The sequence below is a fragment of the Patiria miniata genome, unplaced genomic scaffold, assembly GCF_015706575.1.
Source record: "Patiria miniata isolate m_02_andy unplaced genomic scaffold, ASM1570657v1 HiC_scaffold_5, whole genome shotgun sequence".
NCBI classification, from domain to species: domain Eukaryota; kingdom Metazoa; phylum Echinodermata; class Asteroidea; order Valvatida; family Asterinidae; genus Patiria; species Patiria miniata.
The window spans coordinates 12,222,853-12,242,366 of NW_024037072.1; the positions used below are offsets into that span (position 1 = coordinate 12,222,853).

Below are 19,514 nucleotides of genomic sequence, written 5' to 3' on the forward strand. Positions count from 1 at the left end.
AAACATGTTTCAGTAATAAGTTGACCAATGAAACACCTCTGACCCAAGTGAGTTACATTTAGAACGCTGTATAGTTAATAACACTGCACCAGAACCACGGAAACATTTAAACATGTTTAAGGCCCTTGTAATGGAATTATTTTAATGCAATCCTTGAAAAGCACCTTTGTTTTCCATTTATCTTCAAATTACCACTTTAAGGGCGTTTTGGTGCCTTTTTGGTTTTTATGCCAATTTCATTCAAGGCAGAAACATTCAGTTTCACATCTCTAGCACAAAAAAGTCACCAGAATTTGGAGGTTTGCTGTGTTTCTGCTTTCAGTGGTTTATTGTTTCAGTATATGAGATACTAAGAGAAAACTTTAGGTCTAAATGTGTTTAATAAGCATAATTTTTGGTTTACGATTTGAAGGGAAAAATCCTAATCTGAAGAGTGTGTTCCTGAAGTGACATCACAGCAACAGCGCCCTCAGTTATCAGAAAAAGCATGAAACATTCTAAATGTTTAAAGGCGTGCACTTTGCAAAAAATTTACCAAAAAGGGATTTCTCATATTTTTTATACATTTCAGAGGAATGGATATTTGTTACAAACATGCTCCAGTCTGCAAGTCATTTAATGGACGCAAGTCATTTAATGTTTCACAGTCCACAGCAGTATAGAATGTGAAATGTGCAAATCATGCCGAGCACATTGACACCATAAATACTGCCCTCTTGTGGTCATCTGTGTTTCAACCGGAATAGCAATAGCTTCATGACTAATAACACATCCTTCACTTGTAGATGTCATGTATAGGCCACGAAAGAAAAATCCATTGCCTACTTCAAAAACGTTGCCAAGGGTTTTGAAATCTTTAATTTGGAACTATATATTTTTCACTTTTAAATGTGTGTACATGTACATTTCTTTTTCACGCATGCACATAAAAAAATTGATGCATGAAGAGTTCATTAAACCACAAGTCGAAATGGATTTAGATTTGTGTCAATTTGCAATTCATGCTATATCATTGTATAATGGGTTCAGGACTGAAACCCGATGGCAAACTGGAAGACTGGATTTTTATTCAGCACAGAAAGCAGCTTCGATTGTCAAAATCTTGTCTTCTAAACTAGGCTTTTATAAACCAGGGGTGTGAGTGACCACTGATAAACATAGCGGAAAACAGCTGAAAAAGGTGTAAAAAAAAGCTAAACTTTGGAAATCTCCTATATTTTTGTACACAGCAAGTGAGGAAAAAAAAGCTGAAATCCAAAACAAAAAAACCTGAGATTTAAAGCTGAGATTTCACAACCCTGATGAATGTAAAAGGAAGACCCATATTATCAATACGGCTATTGTGGAATAATAACCAAATTGTAGGTCAAATTGACCAGAATAAAAATATAGGTTCTGATAGTTTATATACAGTAGTTTAATTTTACAAATAAAATAATGCTCCCAAGAAATGTAGGTTTTATAAGTTTCATAGGTTTTGCTGTAAGGCCTGCATTATCCTTTTTATCAGTCATTAAAATTTTATCAGTTATTTAAATTAAAGAATGCATATTTTAGTTCTTTACCTTGATCCAGACATGGTTCAGACAGTCGTCAACGGAAGCTCTTTGGCTGCAGATAAGAGAAAATCAAATCAACTCTAATTTCATTGTCCAGGATTACTCAGGGCAAATAGCAGTATTACTAACCTTTCCGTAATTCGATAGACTAGTACAGCTAAATATATATAGGCATGCGTATGTAAAGGTCACATGATTTAAACAGGATTCGAAACCATTTAGTATCTTTGGCAATCCAAAATTCTAGAATAAATATTTACCATCTCGACAGGAAAATGAAAGGGGGTACCAGATCTTTGCTTATTTAACTGTCATCGGTCAAACCAGTACACCACAGGCGCACATGACTTTGTGCATTCATTAGATCATGTATGTACACATGCACATGTACGAGGTCTTGTTAGAACCCATCAGATTTTGAAGACGTTTTTAAGAAGAAGTTTAATAAAGGTAATATACAACATTTGCTTTTGCAGTAATTTTCAGAAATGGACAGATTTGGGGTTACTACGGTATTTTATAGCAAATAATTGTTACACTGACCTGTTTAAAATTTTGTGTTTATAAATGCTGGAAAAAAAACAAGAAAAAAATGATGTTCTTGTAGTCTGGTTTCCTACTTCAGACGAAACGGAGCAATTTATAGACGTCAGAGAATTGTCAGGTCAGGGAACCAGACCAGCTGGCTTGCATCCGTTTCACGGATATGTAACTGATTGCAAACAAAATGTGGACTAACAAAATTTGGTAAATTGGGGGCAGTATTTGAAAGAAATTTTTTTTTTTCCAATGATGGTCGGCTGACCATTGTTGGAAATTCCACTTTTCTCGAAAATGACAGCACACCAGGTGCCATGATTTCACAGGATGCTTGAGACCATTATTTACTGACAATCAAGTAAGGTATTTCATAATAATTTTATAGTTTTGTTTTCTGATGTTTGCAAATGTTGTATTTTTGCTTTTATCAGCAGTTTCACTTTTATCAGCAGACCCTGACACCCATCTAAATCAATTAGGAACTTCTAATCCTCTTTTCTCCAGACATTATCATCGGATAAGCTTCGTGCATTACCCGTACCTCGTGATAATTCCCACTTCCACTTTAAAGGTACAATTTTGAGCAGCTACAATTCGTATGCTAGCACAGATGAGATTTTCAAACGGGAACAATAAAGCTCAAACTGGCAGGATAATGCTTTCAGTATTAACCAAGATTATCTTAATATTAGTTTTATTCCTTTTCAAATATTCCAGTCAGATAGATTTGAAGAATTATCTCTGTAAATGGATCTCGATCTACTGTAAATTGCGGTTGCTTCAAAAACATCTTCAGCTTTAGTTATGACAAGAATGTCTGTGTTTTTTGTTGTGTTTTGTTTTTAAACTGGCTCATGCACAACACCAAGTGAACTGATGCACAATTTATAAAGCTTCAAACACGCACTTTATGCGCACAAGGCAAACACGGTGTGGATAAAAGTAACACAATGAAGTTTGGTGTCAAGTGTCATTGTCACAAAATTGCATGCCACAATGCAAGTTATGCAACGTTGTCTGACTGATTCAAAACAGATCATCCAAAGACAATTATCCTACTTGAACTTTAAGAACTACCGGTACATGTATGTAAAGACTTCATCCACGATCAAGTTGCTAATATCCTTTACATGTCTCTTTTCTTCCAGACTCGAAGTGCAAGTAGGTGCACTTAAGTTATAAATATAATTCTAAAGACGTTTTTTTTTTAACCCTTACTCCATAGGTATTTTTGCTACATGTAGGATGTAACCTCCTTCCAGCAAAATTCTCTAACTGCCTCCATGTAAAAGTTGCATACAACCTCAATCCTCTAAAATCATCTGTTATTTCTTGAATGTGGTCCTTGGAGGGGTGACCACTGTCTCAATCCTGCAAAATCCTCCAGCAATCACTGTCAATATGTTGAGGCAGAGCCAGTGACATCCTGGAGCAGTGCGGTGGATTTCAAGTATAATTTAGGCCTACATTTATGCATGGCTGAACTTAAACAACATAAGGTCCGGCCCAAGACCTTGACACAGTGCATCCTCAGAAATCAGCCACGCATTTTTGCCATATAGCCTCAATCCTGCAAAGTCCTCCATTTTGTGCAGAGACTTTTGGAGGATTTTACATGTAGGTTAGGGTTAAAAGAGCATAAAGCAGCCATCCATGGGCAAGGTGCACTGCAATTTACAAAAAATGATTATTGTCGGCATGTCCACGAAAATGTAGTCTAACCAAACTGACTTGATGTTTTTTCCACTGAATGTGCTTTCAGACCTACATGTACATGTACCGGTACCTACCGGTACCTACACTGTACATGTACAGATACAGTATGTGCTGAGCACAATTGTTTTCTTACAATTTGCAAGACCAAAGATCAGTTCGTGTTGCGATTACGTGCCTCACAATATGACTCACCCTACATGTTCATGATACTTACAATTAGAAGTTGCTTAAGGGAGTAGCAATAAAGCGTATAAATGTATCACTAACATACCCCATACCATATTAGCTCTCAACAACTCTGAAATAACTGGACTCAAAAATCGCAGGAAATATCCCCGGGATGACTCAGACTAAACTCTAGACATCATGAACGTCAAAACGGAACCCACACTCTCAAAAAGCTTCTTCAAACAGACGTAGAGTCTCAAACAGGTGTGTTCTATCAAGCCCCTACATTTTGCTGGATATTGGTGCCTAAGGCTGAGAAAATGATGTCTCAGAAATCAGAAATGTGCATTTATGAATGAGCTGCAATGATGGTAATTTAGGATCTGGTGATTGTTTGAAGAGTAATACATTTGTTCCCCTTTGGCAAAATTATTTGCATAGGTTTCACAATATGATGATGTTTATGAAAGCATTTATACTTCTCGTTTTATAATCAAACTAGAAAACTAAATTCTAAGCCTGTAAAGAAGCATCTATAGGCCCAAAAAACAAAGTCTTCGGTTTCTAGTATGGAGCTTGCCCCAAAAGTGGTGCAGCAACACGGCTTATTTTTTTTTCCTTCAAATGTCGGCTGATGACTGCAAATGGTGCCAGACTAAATTTAGTGCAAAATATGGGATTCCAGAGAGGACACATAAAGCTTATACTTGATCGTAACCCCATCTAAAAACACGTTTAAATTGTGAGACATCATCTTGAAAAAAAACTTTTTCATTTTGCCGACGCGCATTTCTACGGCGACGCGCGCGCATACCAGAAACCAGAGACTTTTTTGGGGGGCCCTATCGAAAACTCAATTAATCCTTACCCCTAGAGTGATTTACTAGGAACCTTCCTAACTCCTGCGAATTCCAACACCATATGGTAAACTGTACACAAAAACTGTTGGACTCTGATTATGGTGGTATGCCTGACCCCATGTAAAGCATAATCAGTTTACTAGTGCGGTACTCACTCCAACAGATTCCAACAAAACATGCAGTTGGATTTTGAAGGGTTGGAGGTGGTTAGGGTTAGTATCTTGCTTGAAGAACCACCCCTTAAGATTGCACTCTCCGCTCACAACTTACTTTGGGTCTTCGCGCAGCAATTTGCTGATGAAGTCTTTGGCAAGTTCGCTGGTAGACAAGAAATACTCGTTGTCGAAATCGTAGTCCACTCTCGTCACGTTCGTATAGGTTTCCTGCTGGTCGTCGCCGAGAAACGGTGAACAGCCACTTAACCTGATGAGCCAACACAAGTCATTCAGATGAGTTTTTCAGGCAAATTACATAAAAGAAAACTTGTTTCGGTAAATGCAAAGCCAGTTAAACATAATTATTATTGTGTATATTTGCTTCTTTTCGCCATCTTAAGAAACATCACAGATCAAAGACATAACATTTGCAATTAATGTGTGAAATATTAACTCCCAAGGATGGAAATGTGTTCTTCTTGGTAGTATCAACTAAATTATCAATCCACTGCATTGCGCTTCACAGGACATTTTCAACTTATAATTGTTTTTTAACTTCTATATAGACCTTAGGCGTAGCAGCCATCTCAGAAGGCAATGCCTTTTTTTTTTGCTGGGATATGTGTGAGTGAGCCTTTTGTTCATTCATTGTTACTGAATAAAAATAACAAAAGATGCCCTTTAAGATGGCCACTATGTAAAAGGTCTATTGCATGTTAATTTCACCATCTACATCTTCCATTATATGTTTGTTTACTACTTCATTTGTCTGTTTGTAAACGTTCTATGGAAACTTTTTCTGCTTCTAGAACAATGTCTTAATCATCACTTGTTTTCAAAATGGTCAATTAAGCACAGTACTCACAGAATGTACGTGATGACTCCTATGGCCCTGTAAAACAAGAAGACAAACCATTTTTAAGCGATACTGTATCAACACATACATGTATGTTGTACAATATTTTTCCATACATTTACATGCACACTGGCTTATTTCAGATAACACCACATCAACCCCAATTCCCAATCCCTAATCCCCCAATAACTGAAACGATTATTTCCTTTCATAATGAAGAATTACATGTATATTGGTATAAGGGTTCAAATTTTCCAATGAAAAATAGCTGGAATGCAGAATTTGGAATTGGCAACTTGAAAATATTAAAATTTACATTAACATTTTGTAGATCATATTCTTTTCATTACATGGTCAAACAGAATCATTAAGTATGTTTCAACATTTTTTAAAACTTTTTTTTCCTCATAGCAGAATTTATATCATAAAATTCTAATCTTCAGAACAGACTTTAAACATGACCAGGAATGCAAGATGACGGTACACTATTAAATAGTACTGAAAGTCGAACCTTTATTTTGGTCTGACCAAACAGTGCGAGACTTATTTGCCCAATGACCTTTAGAGAAAATGACTCAGGCAGTAGTAATAAACAGAACATTAATAACTACATTTTTTTGCGTGTGCAATATTTGTTTTGGATTCCTGAAATATTTGCACTTCAAATTGGAATCCAGATAGTGTCATTAATCTCTTTCTTTTCCCTTTTTTGACACAAGATTGCACACATACTGAAAGCGCGCAATTTCTTAGTTATTAAGGAAAATGCGGACAGACAACAAACATGCATTGCAGGGACTAAATAATGTTGGGTCTACGTGTGTATACATGTATGTACACATGTATCGCTATTTAAATACAGGTTACCTTGATAAATGCAAGCAAGTAATGTTTAACTTTGAAAAAAAAGTTTGGGAAAGGAACATGCAGTTTTCTTTATTCTTGATACTTGCACTATTTCAGTGTACATACTTGTTCATAATGTCTTTAATAGCAAAACATCCATTTTGACCCTGGGTCAATTTCTTTGGAAACTGCTCTGCTACGTACCCGTACATGTACAATAAGAAGAGAACAAATAAGCTGGTGACTTCAGTTTGAAAAGGGACAGCTATTCAAAACTCGAAAGTGTTTACGAGTGTTCCTGGAATTGCTCTTACATGTACCGGTATGTACATGAACAGATGTGGATGTACATGTATGTATGTATAAAGGGACAAGTTACATGTACCCTGGCCTACACCACGTTATGGGGACGTTTTTTATCGTTAGGCAAATTAGGAACGAGTTATGGAGACTTTTTGCTGTCCCCACAGCATTTTCGGTCCCTACAAGTATCTTGTACGGACGAGTGTACATGTACATGTATGTCCCCACAACTACGAAACAAGACTGCATGTGCAGACAATCTTTGCAGACCCTGAACTTTCATAATGTCAATTATTATAGGCAACTGTCATGATGATTTTCTATGATCACATTAACTCTAAGTGTCAATTTTGTTAAGAACCTTCATGAGCCTTCCAAAGTCGTCTAATGGAACTTCTTCATGCATTTGTAAGGCTACTTTAGACAGCTGGGCGTCAGGCTCCATTCAAAGTCGAGGTTGGGCTAAGCCTTTCTCAATCCTGCAAAATCCTCCCCAAACTGGTGGATTTTATGGTCAAGGACATAAATTGAACTGCCATGGGAGTCAAACACGGAAGTCTGCTCCAAACTTCCATCTTTTTCAGAAATCACTTGCTGCTTGCTAGATTTACAAAAATAGAAATTTTGCAATTTGAACAGGAGCAACAATGCTAATAAAGCCCTTATTAATTAATTGTCCACATGTAGAACACCTAATAGAGTAAAATACACCAAGTGTGTCTTTAATCAATTAGCTCATCTCTATCAGTACATGAGGAAGGAAATTCTAAGCTCAGAGGGCTAAGGGGGGGGGGGGGTTGAGGTTATTTTGTAAAGACTGCCCTTTTCCATTGAAGTGCCCTTATTTCACCAGTGTTAACACCCAATATTTGTAAAGACTGCCTTTTTATTTTAAAACAATTGCCCTTTTATTTTTAAACTAGTGGCATTACAAAAAAAAAAAAAAAAAAACAAGTGCTTTTTTTACCAACGGCCTTTTACTAGTGCCCTTTTCTGAATTTCTCGCTACCTTTGGCAATTGTGGCGCCCGGAAAAGTGCCATCAATTGTCCAATAGTGTGCATGATCGTCCAGTTTGAACAGTGCCCCCACAGGGAGATGGTACCAGCCCCCCCCCCCCCCCTTTTGATTTTACGGAGGCTAAGTAGCCGAAGAACAAAACCCTGTCTACCTTTCAGCACGGATGTGCGAGTGCCCTTTTCACGAACTTTTTACCCATCCCCTCCCCCAAATAAAAATGACCTTGAAAATGACCCCAAAAAAACGCAACCTGGTAAATTCCCTCTACTGTCAGGGAGTCTAGTCCTAAACAAAACTTACGGTGTGGATATTTTTTGGCAATATCTGAAGGGCTTAACAGCTTAACGGTGTAGACTGCAACTTTCGCGAACGTCATCTGTCGTGCGTTAAAATGCACATACATCATGTTCCACCAGTCTATCCAACCTGGTTCCCCCTGTCAGGGTGTTTGAGCGTGATACAAGGTTTTCTGCTTGTTCTCATCCTTACACTGTGGCTGTGCCGAGATGTAGAACAAAGAGCTATTCCAGTAGCTTTTTCCCACGTACTGCATCTCTGTGGAACTCCTTGCCTGGTGAATGTTTCCCTTCATCCTATGATCTGCCATCTTTTAAGAGGAATATAAATCCTACCTTAAGCTTTCCTGAAGTTCTACATGTTTATGTTTTCTTCTTTTGTAGCCCTTTACCTACATGTAGAGTGGCTTTTAGCCTTGTTTAGGGCGGATTAGCATTTAAAAAAAAAAAATCTGTGTTTTTTTTTTATGTAGCCTGGTTTTCATTTTGAAATTCCCCACAAATGGCATTCAAAACCTTTCTTTGTATGAGAAATTACTGAGAAATACGTAAGGTTGATTATGGGTATACCGGTATGCAGACCCCTGGTACACATCATACATGGCTAATGAAAGGGGCTGAATTCACTCCAAATAGACTCCTTGCAACGCAGATGGTGCTTTTTTACCTCTTTCAAGAGCCTGATGGACACCGCATGCATATATTGCGCGGTGTATGCACAACTCATTTTATTATTATTATTATTATTAATCATTTCTGGTAATGAAACCAAGGATTCCTCAAAAGCGCCCTTGGCACTGTAGCTCGCAAGCCTGAAGAAACCTGTGGAGAGAAGACAATGAGAAGAAATTACAGTTTTAGAGGTGGGAGGAAAAGCCCAGAAGAATATTCTGGGAAAAAAACCATGGAATCAGGTAGGGACTGAAAACCCAATCCACATATTGGCCCAGGTGGGATTCGAACCCGGGTCACAGCGGTGGAAGGCGAGGAATGTCCCACTACGCCAACCTTATTCTGAATGTGCACAAAGCCCGAGTGTCTTCGCGTGAGTGTCAGGTGTTGTCAGCATCGCATTCGAATGTCCCTCCCCTAGTCTTTCCAACTCTCCCTTTTGTTACTGCTGAGGGCGTACTTGTGCACAGCATCTATAGATGATTGTGTCACTGCCAACGTAGCCATGTAGTTTAAGTCTTTGTATCATATTTCCTTTTCTCATCACCAGTCCGAATGCCGTCACGCTTTGTGCAATCCAGCCGTTAGTTTTTATACCTGAAAGTAGTTTTTCACCTCGCTAGGCAAGAACAAAGCCACGGGAGCAAGGGGTGTTGGCCAAGCTGTCCACAACGCATGATTAATCCCACGGCTTTAATTGGATTCCACACAGACGTGCCCATCTGAGAGAACGCAAAGTGTTCTCGATCCATACCGATTAAATATTAAGGTGCACTTTAATAATTGAACGTTGATTATTCCACTGAATATTGGGCCAAGTGATGAGTGCACTTATGTAGGTGATGGATGCTGCAGTTATATCGCTGATACAAACCTCCAGACAGTTATGGGAATGGAATTAGGAATAAATAATGGATGTACATTAGGGGAGTCAGGTTGGCACAGTGGTTGCATTCCTCGCCTTCCACTAACCCGGGTTTGATTCCCACCTGGAGATTGGGTTTTCAGTCCCTACCTGATTCCGTGGGTTTTCCCCCAGAATATTCTTCTGGGGTTTTCCTCCCACCTCTAAAACTGTAATTTCTCCTCATTGTCTCCTCTTCTTCAGGCTTGCGAGCTACAGTGACTGAGGCACTTTTGAGGAATCCTTGGTCCCACTACCAGAAAGATATTATGACCATCCTCGGGAGCAATTTTGTGGAAGAACAACTTATGCCTGTAAAACAATTGACTTGAGGTACATTTTGTAATATCGTACCAGTACATTAACATACAAAACTGTACATGCATGCTGCAATGTGTGTCCCAGTTGGTAAAGATAGAATGAATGGGTGACTAAGTTTTGTTATCCATGTGGTCTGGACTTGTGACTTATATTGGTTGTCGGAGTGCTGTGGCCTCGTGGTTAAGGGCACTGGATTCGTGGTCTGTGGGTAAAGCTGCAGGTTGTGGGTTCGAGTCCAGCCCGGGGTCATGGTGCATGTGCCCTTGGGCAAGGCACTTTGTCACTCATTGCTTCTCTCCACCCAGGAGTAAATGGGTACCTGTAAGGGTAGAGATGGTTATTGTGGTTGAATTAGATTTCTTGCGCTTAACGGGCATCATTGAGCTGTATACTCCCCAGGGAGCTGAGATGGTATTTGGAATATATCATTGGCCCAATGATCAGGGGTAATAATAATGTAAAGAACTTTGATCTTTGTTAAAAGCGCTATATAAGAACCTGTTATTATTATTGTAGAGTGATGAAGAGAGCAGCGCAATCGTATAGGATAACCCTGTAACGCAGATGAATGTGCCAAATCAGGTCCATTGTGTAGACCGTAAGTAAGGACTTACAGTCAATAGCTATTTCGTATCAATAAAATAAAATTTTGTGCGCTCACCAATCTCACTGACCGTCACTTGCGAATTTGAATGCTATGGAACCAACTTTACTAGTTTACCTATTCTTGTTATCCATTATTTAGTTTGACAAACTGATGAATCTGGGCATCACATGTACATGTGTGTATTCTGGTGAAAACATTGAGAGCGCCATTAGATTTATATCATGCAAGATTAAAATTAATGCATGAGGACAAGGTGTTTGCATTGAAAAATGGCACAAACCAGCCATCACTTCATCGTCAGCTTTCTTTGCAGTCGCTGACTCTGAATCAAACATGAGTAACAAGACAGCGTCTGCGTATGAATGAGTAATGTCTCATCACACGTACAGACACCAGCTGCACGCAACTCGGCCCGCCACAGACAATACGGAAGAAAAAGAGAGGTGTTGGATAGACCGCAGTGATGAAGGATGTGCTGGTAATAGGACAAGCCTGCCTGTGACTGCCTGTCTCTGGATTTCACACGTTTGGTCTCACAGAGGCTCCTGAAATGGTAGAACAGGTTGTTTAGCTATGTCACCATGAGCTCATCACCCAGAAGAAAAGTATCACTGTCACTGCCCGCTGTTGCCGAAGATTGTGGAAAGGTTGATTTGTTGATTGGCATCTGGGGCTGGATTGAGCAGTAAGCACAGCCAAGAGCAAAGTAATATTAGGCAGTCAGTGTTGTTCATGTAGTCAAGGATTTTACCTGAGTTCAAAGTACCGCCGAGTACCAAGCTATCGATCGTTATATAACTGACATGCAGATCCTTGTCATTTGATTGGTGGAACTCACATCGCTCCAATTCACGGGGGGCTCAAAAAGTCCCATTCGCCCATGGTGAATGGGATTTACCATTCAACAGTGAGTATTTGTGTGCAAATGCTTGTGTGCGCGTTCAGCATTGCGCGCAGCGCGTATTGTTCCAAAGAGCCAGTAGCTACAGAGGTTGGTTCAAACATTTCGGGAAGGGTTGGTTTGGAAGAGAGAAATACATTTCCCAACAATTTTGTACTGAAAGAGATGTTCATTTTAACTGTAAATCAAATGACAAGGATCTACATGTCAGATTAAAAACAAATATTGAGTGGCTTTCAATTGAGATATGGGAGGAATATTATCACTCGGTAAAATCTGGACTTTTTTATTTCACTGTTAGCACTTTTTGCAGTACTTTTTTTTTAAAGTACTGCATCCGAGAACTTTGACCTTTGAGAATGAGTTTAGGTGCCCGAGTCCAAGTACTTGGACTTTCGAGTAAAAGTTTTGTGAAGCCGAGTCCGAGTACTTAGACCTCTGAGTACAAGTACGAGTACGAGTACTTCATGGAAAACTCAAGTGAAAACAATTAAAATCTCAAGTAATAAGATCCCACACAGACGCCTTCGCACAGTATACATAAAGACGAAGCATGTTGTCCGTGTACGACAAACACAAAGGAAATCGATCCTCTTCACAGCCCGGTACTATTCAGTAAGTATCGATAAAACAGAGCATGTGCGTCTCCCTCTCATCCACGTGAGATTTTTTTCATTCAAAACTAAATTGACCTGATTTCCCCCCAACATACATGCACATGTACTTTGCTTCTCAAGAATAAATACTGTGCATTCGAGTCCAAGAATTTTGATATTTGAGAACGAGAATTCCCTTGTGGTACGAGTATTTTGAACAAATGCGCAATACATGTATGTGACCTGTTGGCAAAATCAAGGGATAGACAATGTAATGAAGAAAAGAAGTTCATCTGATTATTCCAACTTAAATTGAACTGTGTATAGGGTAGTACACAGTACAGCACCAACTGACTCAAAAAGATTACTCGGTATATACAGGTAGCCACGGGATCGGGATAAACTTGGGTTGACAGACTTCTTGCAAGAAAGTTCATGTGAACCGTTAATCCCTTGAACCAAATGGCAACATTTACGAGAACTTTCTAAACCATCCAGGGAGCTGAGATGGTTTCAAGTATGAATGAGTCAGACCTGCGGTGGGGCATTATACTTGGCCTTCCTTCCCCCAACGTGCCTGGTAGGAATCCCACCGGAGACAGGGTGAAGGCCTCATTGTCAGCCCCTGGGGAAACATTGGTTTCCTTTCCTTGCCATATGTTGCCTGGGGTGCCTCCCATCAAGCAACTATAACATTCTTAATTTTCACTCATGTAACAAAGAGGGTAACATTTTAACGTAAAAACTGCTCAGACTAAAAAAAAATATTAGTTTGAGTAGAGTTTTCAACTTCAGTTGAGAAATAGTGATATTGCTGATTACACCATGGGCTATACACACGTTATCCTCTAGCTTTGCAAGTGCATTTTAATATTGGGTAAAGGTACTTTTGAGTATGTACAATTTTAGAGTAATACGTTTGCAATCTTTATGAAAATTTGGGAACAGCACAAATGGTACAAATAAGAAATGGGTTTACTCTTATGGTCAGCATTTAATGTGATCGTGCATCATCAAAACTAAAACAGGGGTAGGATTGCAAGAAAATAAAAAAATCCACAATTCATCGACATACCGTACCAGTAGGCTTTGAGGGTGCCAAGGGCCCCAGAGCAACGTAGGGTCTACACGTGTACATTTACATGTATGAATATGTTTGTATAATTTGCCTAAACATGCTAAAGGCACCCCTAAAATACCAATTTCGTTTACTTTTATATGTAGCCTAAAAATACCTATGCGGTAAAACCTTAGAAAGTCCATATTTCAAAAGGGATTCTTTCAAAATCCTGAAAGCAGGAAAACTTCTGACAAAAAATTCCTGAAATCAGGGAAAATCCTGACAAATCTCACTCCTGCTGAAACAATGCACAGGCACCATTACAGAGCCTACTCACATGGACTCATCACAGGCCACACACCCTACATCTACATCTACATCTACGCTCTTCAACAGTTCTTGCACAAGCGCAAATTGCCATCCTCATAATTACCGGATACACAATCATTATCATGATGCATTGACAAGGAAATTGAGTCTTTTAAGTAGAGAGCTTGTAGCTCCGTGACTAGAAAGCAAATATTTGAGACGTTAGTAACAAATTCATGCATCATAGACTGGTGGTGTATCGTTATTTCTGATAGCAAATGAGGCGTACTAATCCCAGATGGACGAGGGGCATGGAAGGGGACAGAGGACTGGGGAACGCAGCCGAGTGGAAGGTGTATTTGATTGGGTGGGTACTCCAAAGAATTGGACATCTGTTTGCGTATTATGCATCCGAGGAGAGCATCCAGGGATTAGGTAACACCTTCAAATTGGGCGAGACGTTTCTAGGGATACACATGGCCACTGGAGTGGAAGGGATCGTAATTGGTTAGATGAGGATAAGGATGAACACAAGGAGCAGGCATCAAATTGGGAATTCCTTTGGAAACTAGTAAAAATTGAATAAGAAAACATGAACATTTGGAGTTCTGGGAAGCTTGAGAATGAAGAATTGTTCATAATGTGATTCCGGATTGTTTATACATGGGTCATTCCACCGAGTTTGGGAATGCCTTGCTAGCAGTCAGGGCAGTTGCTCTACATAATATTTGTTGTTGGGTGTTTCACTACTGCAGAAAGTTTTAAATCATTTCAATGTATTTTGCCAAAAATATGAGCAAACATTTTATTTCGGACGTAACATTGACACCGTGTCAATGTTATGTCCAAATATGCCATTCGTACCTTTTTTTTTTAATTTCTGTGAAATATTACCCAAATTCACTTTACGTACATGTACTTCTCACTATACGTGCAACACAATAAGAAAAGCTTTTGTTAAGGTAGTCAGGTATCAAATGGAGCAGAAATGAGAGCTTGGTCATGTTGGCTGTGGACTAAACATTGACACCGTGTCAACCCCAAATGTCATACTTCCATTTAGTGATTTTGACACGTTACATCCTCATTAAGGTACTGTTTCTGCTATATTTAAACCCTGACTACATAAGCTTTACTTGCTGCATCCTGTTATAAATATGCAATGTCAGTTTGGATAATATTTTACATACGTGTAAAAAATGGCAAAAAAAAGAATATTTGGATTTTAACATTGACACAGTGTCAATGTTACATCCGAATTAATACAGTTTTGCTCATATTTTTGTCAAAGTACATACATACATTCAAAGTACTAACTACACAAGTACATGTATTTTCTCTTTGGAGATTAAACAAAAATAATAAAAACATTGTAAGCTTAATGTAAAGATTCTTTGATCAATCAAGGCCAAGTGCCACATGGAGAGGAAGATAGGCAAAGAAGGAAGCTACAATTAGAGTAATAAGAAGGATAAACCACAAAGAATTATTTTTAGAACCTTTTCCACTCGAACTTCACCCCATGCACACACAAAAAAAAAAACTTGACGACAAACGGCAAAATGAAACTGACTTTAGTTGCTCCCATAGACATGTAGCGTGTGCAGCCCAGACAGGGGTACCGGTACCTTCACCGTCGTTAGTTTAGTACAAAGCCGTGAATGAGCCATGCGTGATCTCCCTCATTTCATGGTCTTGACCCGGACACCCCGTCTCTTCGTTCATACACAGACTTCCTTAAATAACCAGTCAGAGCTGTTACGGGGCTCTGACTCAGTGTCTAGTATCCCCAGGGGTCGCAAGCTTAAAAATAAGGATATGGTGGTTTGCTTGGCTACTTTTTCACTACATGTTCATGTATCTCTTGTCTGCAATTTCTCAACTTTAATTTTGAAAAAAAAATTAACAAATTGTAACACTTAGGCTAACGCATATATTCATGAAAGAACTGCTATTTTATGTGAGTGAACGCTTAGGCCCATAGTAGTGCGAAAGTGACCACAATGTAAATATGTGACGTGAATTCACAAAAGTTAAACACAATTCAACTCCAAGAACTTTTCTTGACATCAAATTTGCTTTGTATTCGCATTCATGTGAAGTACTGAACACTGGCATTGCATGAACATTTTAAAGTGTACAGTTCTTTCGTCTTTTTATGTGAACTTGCAAATGTTAGAGGAATTAAACAAGTTAAAAAGTTTTGTCATGAGATCTGCATCTGTAAATGGATTAACCCATTAGTATCTTGACTTCATTGTATTATTCACTACAGTGAGTAACAGGCACAGCAGTTTCGGGTGCTACAGTGACTAACATGACTAAGGAGTTTTAAAACGTGTAAACAAACAATATGGACTATGTACCTTGCAACTTTACTCTTCTCAGAAGTTAGTAGACTGTTTCCCGACCCCCCCCCCCCCCTTAAGATACGGAGACTGGTAACTAGCTCCCATTTAAAGCCTTTGATTGGATGGCCTCTGCGGGCGCGCATCGCAATTGTTTATTTTTGAATTGCTGTTAACCTTTGTGCATGGACGCGGGTGATTGAATTCACGATTATCAAGAAATTCACGCTTGTCTTACCACAAAAAGTACACACGTAATCACCAGTGTCTCCATGAAAGCAACTTTCAAGCATTTCAACTGCATAGGTTGTAAATATTGAACAGCAACATTTCTCTCTTTATTGATATTTGCCAAAGTTACTTTTAAATTTGGCAAAAATCGAAGCTCATTACCTCCGAAATTGCCAATTCGTGGCCAGGCCATTTTGCAACAGGCTGGTTGGGCGCAAACATTACCATTGTGATTTAGAATTGACGAGACCTACGCATGTCATGCATATATATACATTTGTATAGTTAACATACATTACTCGGAATTCCTGGCAATGTATGCCAAATTTGCCGCTAGTTACCGAATCCCATTTTGAAGTCCAAAGGCAAATGGGGTCCGAGAACCAGACTAAGAAGTTAGGAGCGTGTTTTCTGCATATGTATGTAGATGCAAATTCTTATTCTTTAAGTTAAAAATGGAATACTCATGTTCTTTTCATTCTTTCATACAATGATAAAAATAACAGCGTTGCTGTTGAAACCCCTCAGCCAGAGTCAGGTTATCATCCGGGAACCATTAACATTTAACTCACCACGGTGACCTTGACCTTTGACCTTTTGACCCCAAAACCAATCCCAACTTGCCTACTCCCAAGGGCAACACCCTACCAAAGTTAGACATAAAAATCTTATTTCTAACTCAAGTTATCATCCGGAAACCATTTACCTTGAATTCACCATGCTGACCTTGACCTTTGACCTTGTGACCCCAAAACCAATCCCAACTTGCCTACTCCCAAGAGTAACCCTCTACAAAAGTTAGACCCCAAAATCTCATTTCTAACTCAATTATCATCCTGTAACCATTTATCTTTAACTCACCATGGTGACCTTGACCTTTGACCTTTTGACCCCAAAACCAATCCCAACTTGCCTAACACCAAGGGCAACCCTCTACCAAAGTTAGACACCAAAATCTCATTTCTAACTCAAGTTATCATCAGGAAACCATTTACCTTTAACTCACCACGGTGACCTTGACCTTTGACCTTTTGACCTCAAAACCAATCCCAACTTGCCTACTCCCAAGGGTAACCCTCTACCAAAGTTAGACACCAAAATCTCATTTCTAACTCAAGTTATCATCCGGAAACCATTTACCTTTAACTCACCATGGTGACCTTGACCTTTGACCTTTTGACCCCAAAACCAATCCCAACTTGCCTACTCCCAAGGGCAACCCTCTACCAAAGTTAGACACCAAAATATCATTTCTAACTCAAGTTATCATCCGGAAACCATTTACCTTTAACTCACCACGGTGACCTTGACCTTTGACCTTTTGACCTCAAAACCAATCCCAACTTGCCTACTCCCAAGGGCAACCCCCTACCGAAGTTACAACCCCAAACGACATTTTAAACTCAAGTTATCATCCGGAAACCAAGCTACCCGGACGGACGGACGGACGGACGGACATACATCCGGACGGACGGACGCCCTAGGCGATGACAATACCCCTCGAGCCTCTCGGCTGAGGGGTAAAAACCTTTCTCCAGGGTTGCCTCCGATTCGACAAACCTGACTCACCCTTCCTTCCCCCACCCAAACATCCCATGATCACCTCGGTCGGAAAAAAGGTGATTCAAACACTTTTGACTAAAGGAATAATAAAATTGCTGCAGGTTTTGCACTGACGGTCAGGGCACGCTACCTGGCTCCATATACAGGAAGTCATTCAAAGGAGGATCAGACGTCAACTTCCTCAATCTTCTCCTAATTGTCCTTTTCATTATTTCAAGCCAGTCCAAATAGGTTCCACTCTTCCGGTGTCATGAATAAAAACCCAATCAACCATCCTGTAGTTTTATGAAGCTTTATATATAACAGAAATTAATTAACTGAGAAAACTATGCAAGCGTTAAATAGACTTCCCGAGTCTATCAGTAAAAAGCACTTAAATCGTGTCAATGAAAATTTAACGGTTGATTTCTTGCTCCATGTAGAAGGTTGTTGACTGATTTGATATGGTTCAACATGATCAAGGCATTTTGTACTAAAGGCTAAAGTACCCTATCAACCTACTGTATGTGCACTAGTGGTGTGCATTTTACGGATAGTACGGGAACCGGGTACTGGGAACCGGGTGCACGCTCTATTGAAGTAAAACACTGGCACCCTGGTATCTGTATAAGAAAGCCCTAGAAGGGCTTTATAGCTTTCCAGTGTAAACTGCAACTTTCGCAAGCGTCATCTGCCGCGCATCAAAATGCCCATAAATATGAAATCTGTTTTGGTTTTCCATGTGCATGTGGTGTGGTATTCATTCTGAAAGTTCCCCACACACTGAACCATGATTCCTGCCAGCTTAATACATGTACAGGTACAGTATGTCAGAAAAAAATAATTAATTTGAATATTTTCTGCTTAAATTTTGCTGATGCAAGTCAGTGTCATTCTGAACTATAACTTACCACATGTCTGTTGCTAATGTAAGAGGCTCATAGTTGACTACTTCTGGAGCTGTAAAAAAAAAAAAAAAAAAAAAAAAAAAAGATAACAACTGACAATTACAAAAAAATGAAAATTTTAATAATCTCTTATTAGTAACAAAATTAGATGCACCATTAGTTAATAAATTAAAGTACATACCGGTACATGTATTTCAATATCGAAGCTGGTGACATTCGTCATTGATTTTTTTCTTATAACTTCCCTTCTTCTTTTACGAATGGTACATGCGTCATTCTATAAATTTAGGGTCCAAAGTGTGACATTTTTTCCTGTCCCTTTACTTTGTAATTTGCCATTCAAGTATCAGTAAGAATGATATCAAACAAGTTTGGTAGTTTGCTATTCATAATCACTCTTGGAGGATGACTGCATTAAGGAGTGCATCACAATTATATAATCATAACTGTCAGACGTAGAGGTACAGGGGAAAAAGTGGACCCAAATTTACAGAACTTGATCCACTGGTAAGTTTCTGCCCATACCAATAAATTCAGGCGTTCCAACCATCTCCGTTATGTCTTTGTTTTTGCTGAGCTTGCGGGATAGGCCAAAGTCAATCAACTTGACCTCGTGACTGTTCATATTCAGCAGCATGATGTTCTCCGGCTGTGAACAGGAAGTCAACAGGGTTAACAAATAAATTGTCATTAAAAAGAAATGAGTCACATGGATTCTCAATGTCAATACAGTCGAATCTCGTTAGTACAAACTCTGTTAATACAAAATTCTGGTTATAACAAACATAAAGCCTTAG

At 39.1% G+C, this 19,514-nt stretch overlaps 1 protein-coding gene across 1 annotated transcript in view; it reads right to left on the reverse strand.

Moving 5' to 3' along the window:
- Positions 1–19,514, reverse strand: part of LOC119740297 (death-associated protein kinase 1-like) — an 88,285-nt gene that overhangs the window by 48,311 nt on the left and 20,460 nt on the right. The window contains exons 4-8 of the mRNA XM_038215562.1: positions 19,243–19,366; positions 18,721–18,769; positions 5,864–5,890; positions 5,114–5,266; positions 1,566–1,611 (exon numbers count right to left, since the gene is read on the reverse strand). Coding sequence (XP_038071490.1) covers positions 1,566–1,611; positions 5,114–5,266; positions 5,864–5,890; positions 18,721–18,769; positions 19,243–19,366 — 399 coding nt within the window. The remainder of the gene's footprint in view (positions 1–1,565; positions 1,612–5,113; positions 5,267–5,863; positions 5,891–18,720; positions 18,770–19,242; positions 19,367–19,514) is intronic.